The 4,096-nt window shown below is 37.5% G+C and overlaps 1 protein-coding gene across 2 annotated transcripts in view; it reads right to left on the bottom strand.

Annotated features, from left to right (window-relative positions):
• Nucleotides 1–4,096, bottom strand: part of LOC107696694 (lysophosphatidylcholine acyltransferase 2) — a 13,394-nt gene that overhangs the window by 7,996 nt on the left and 1,302 nt on the right. For both annotated transcript variants that reach the window (XM_016497154.1, XM_016497153.1), the window contains exons 2-7: nt 3,634–3,776; nt 2,657–2,874; nt 2,255–2,367; nt 1,719–1,779; nt 903–961; nt 562–596 (exon numbers count right to left, since the gene is read on the bottom strand). In XM_016497154.1, coding sequence (XP_016352640.1) covers nt 562–596; nt 903–961; nt 1,719–1,779; nt 2,255–2,367; nt 2,657–2,874; nt 3,634–3,776 — 629 coding nt within the window. The remainder of the gene's footprint in view (nt 1–561; nt 597–902; nt 962–1,718; nt 1,780–2,254; nt 2,368–2,656; nt 2,875–3,633; nt 3,777–4,096) is intronic.

A 4,096-nucleotide genomic window follows, 5' to 3' on the forward strand; every position in this document is an offset into this window, starting at 1 on the left:
ATCGTAAAACAGTTTTCTAATACAGTACTACTTATATCTTTCCACAAACTCTCGTTGCGATGTGACAGTGACAGTAAGACCCGCCTTCTTTGATCTGATTGGCCATCTCGATCATTTTGACATTGACGAGCGCTGTTGGACCACTGAGGCAGACCAGCCTAAAAGTTTAACTTTTAAAACTTTTTGTCATCCTAACAACAAACAGCTTTACTCATTCTTATACACAGTCTTATACTGTCTATCATCTATGACTATTTTAGTCTTTCAAAGGACAAAATGGGTGGAAAAACAGTAATAAAAATTAGACATAGCCTAAACAACATAAAATGCAGGCCAGGAGCGAGGCCCTCTAGAGGCGCAAGGCCCTGTGCGGTCTCACACTTGGCACAGCCCTTGCGACGGTACTGTTCATCAGAATGTTTCTTGCAACATAATATTCAATTCTGAATTATGATGACTTTTTCCTTGTAACAGTAATTGGAAAAGACCTAATTGTGGAAGCATTTCATCAGCTGTGTTAATACTTCTGGCTTTGTTTATGTTTATTAGGCTACTACTTACGATTTTGGGCCCTGCCATGTCCATGTAACTGTGTCCTATAAGTATTAAAAAGACACACTTTTGTAAAGAATCTTCCATTTAAAAAGGTATGAACATTGATCTATTCACACAAGAGCAGCAGATTATGTAAGTGCTCAACTGACATACTTGCAGAGCCTTTAGTTTGCTAGGTATGCATTTGTATGCTAATTTTATGGTCTGCTATAGTACTTTCTATTTGGTTATTTATGGATTTGTATTTTACATATATTTAAAATTCTTGTTACTCCACTGTGCTTGCCACCAAAAATTGAGGCATCATGACAACAATAGTATAGGACTTTTGTTGAATTCATACTGACCAACTTATTTGGGTATCTGATCAGAACAGGCTGTACTGGGACCCCTGGGACAAAGGCACCTATGGAGGTAAAGAGAGTAGCACGTAAGCACCTTTCATTCATTCTCATGAAAAACTGCTCAGTACAAGAGTTCCATCTGTTTTCTTTATGGAGTCATATGCTTCAGAATGCTGTTAAATCCCTGTCTGACACTCCATTGATCACACCACGCCCTACATATCAGGTCATAGCTATCTGACAGGTTCTCAAGCGGACAATCAATGATTATCAATGAAACAAACACTGTCCTAATGATATGACCTGAATGTAGAAAGAAATCTATAGATCTCACATAATACAATAATAAATATAATCACTCTGACCCGCTAAATTAATGTAGCCTACTGCAAACAGTTTGTTTTTTTGAAATATATTTAAATAAATGTCACAGACTCAAAGGGATAAAGTCTTAGTGGTGTGGATAATACCTATTCATAGACACAATACTCCCTCTCTTTTATGTGCTGTGTTTTGCTGGCTTCAGCAGACCTCATTCTACTTTTTATAGTACGCCAAAACAAACTAAGCTTTGGAAACCTATAATACCATGATAGTTTCTTTTTCCCTTCTCTTGTATACATTTGCATTAGGAAAATGAGTTATCTGATAACAGACAACAAGATTTCCATACGGTGCAGTTCATACACAATCTTCATTATGTACTGACTTTGTATTATAGCGTCTATGTTATATCTATTATAGTGTCTATGTTATAATTAATATGCATAATTAATAGAATTTCTACATAACAAACAAAAATAAACACAATCTGCTAACCTTGCTTAAAGGTAATGAGACATGATCTGTTCGTACATGTTCCTTCAGGGAAAATGAGCACCTAAAAAATAAAATAACACCAGTGATATTTTCAGTGGTACCATAGCTACTGTATCATGGTGGTTTATGATGGATAAAAATCACAGATCACAGTTTGATCGCTAAAAAACATTTACTTCTTAAATAATACAGTTGGAGAAACTAATTACAAATCCAAAATGTTGACACCAAACATTGTTTGGGAACCGGACATTCTTTATTCTAGCTGGGGAAGTACAGGTCTAAGAGTAATTTCCTGCTTTCAAAATGTGGAATACACTTTGTTTGTTACTTTGGTTTTACATTGTCAGATTCACAAGGCATTTTTTTAAAACCTTTTTTTAACATGGTTTTATTTTTGACCATTTTAAAGTCACATATGTAAAAAATAAAAATTAAATAATTGAAATGAGGCAGTGTAATCTTTCATGTATGATGTAATCGAGTAAATTAGTGGTGTTACAGGCCTTTAGGATGCTAGAAGTAGAGACACTCACCTGTGGCCAGTGTCCTCCAGACTTTGCTCTCCGCTCAATCTCAAGGATAGTGTTTCTACGAGAGTCTGGATCTTTGCGTGAAACAAGCACAGGCTGCACACAGCGCAAAAACCCTGGGGATCATAATATCATCTTACCCACTGAAGAAGAAGGGAATGCTAAGTAATGATAATAGTCATAATAACACATGCAAAATTAACATCAATAATGGCTATTTAACAACATTTTTTATTCTTTCTGCCCTGGTTTAGTTTTTAGTCTGTGGTACTCACAATTTCGCAGTAACAGAAATTAAACTGATAAACAAAGCATACATATTCAAAGCTACTGGAATACATTATGAAATCATTTGCCATTAGATTTTGTTTTTGTGTACACCAATATTGATGCAAATATCCATACTGCCAAAGATTGGTGCTTCCAGGGACTCCGAACGGGATACAGTAGAGGGTAGACCAGTTTCAATACAGACAATGGCATCAAAGAAAGAAGAGTGGGGGGCCACAGCTAGAATGGGGGCCTCTACACTGCTGGCCTGCTTCCCCTTCACCACCACCCTGAAGCCCATGCCGAAGAAATACAGCCGGCCTAGAAAGGTCATCACTCTTTTGTGCATGAACCTGCCCACAAATACACATACACAAGCACACAAACATGAGGAATCATACTGGATAATGACATCAATTAGTCCAGCATACTGACACATACACACAGCACAACAAGCTTGCTTTACCGGCTTTGACACTGTGTGCTCATCGGGTGTCAGATCAGCACGTTGTTGCATCAGTTTAGAGAATAACCGCATCCCTCCAACAGCCGCGCTACCTCCTACGCTAAGACTTAATTAATCTGATCAGTGTGGTCAATCCAAGAAGAAACGAGAACCAGCGAAATGAGCTGTTTTGCAAGAAACCATGTGGCTTGTTTGACAGAGAAGCATGAATTAAACAGAATGGAGGGGTTCTGTAATGCAGCAATTATGTGTAACTGCTGATATGCAAACCACAAATTTCACATCATCATCTCTCACATCTATTATTAATACAGAGGAAACAAACACACATAAAAATACATAGACCCACCTTCCTCCCACCCACAATTCCTGACAAATCACTATTAGCTTATGTTTATCTTTTTAACATGTAGAAAAAGGAACAAATCAGGAACTAAGACAAAATCAGAAAATGGTAAGAGGTAGCACTATCTGTAAGTTTAAGGTGTAAGGTTTGATGTGCTAACGGTCAGGTTTAGTTAGTAGGCCAAGAGAATAGGCAGCTCAAAAAAGGCGCACATAAAAAGGTATATTTTAGTCTTGTGCTGAAATGTAGGAGGTGGCATGTATCTGTGTTTAACATGAGTGAACGGGGACCGGTATTTACCTTCTCCAGCCAGTCATGGGCTCCACTGCTCCTTTCAGAGACTGTCCGAATGTTATCATGAAAGAAACCGGCCACATGATCATGAGAACGAGAAGCAAGAAAATGCCACGCAACGGCACAAGGATGATTCCTCGAAGAAAACACTAGATACACAGATAAGATAAAAATTGACACACTACATTAATATAACGTAGTTAATATATTTTTTAATACATTTCATAAACTTATCTACCATTCAAATAACCCAGCACAACTTCCATCCTTGGCTACAGGATGACTTAAAAGTATTATGTGGACATGGAATGCAGTCAAGACCTGTCTGGAAAACATTCGTCAACCAATCAGATTCAAGCATTCAACAGCCCTGTAGTATATATATATGAAGAGTTCAGATGCAAAAGCCTCTTAAGTGCCGTTTGAAATTTTCTTATGAAATGAGCAGTTTATCAGGCCCCTTTTTTTA

This window comes from Sinocyclocheilus anshuiensis, unplaced genomic scaffold (assembly GCF_001515605.1).
Source record: "Sinocyclocheilus anshuiensis isolate Anshui unplaced genomic scaffold, SAMN03320099.WGS_v1.1 scaffold354, whole genome shotgun sequence".
NCBI classification, from domain to species: domain Eukaryota; kingdom Metazoa; phylum Chordata; class Actinopteri; order Cypriniformes; family Cyprinidae; genus Sinocyclocheilus; species Sinocyclocheilus anshuiensis.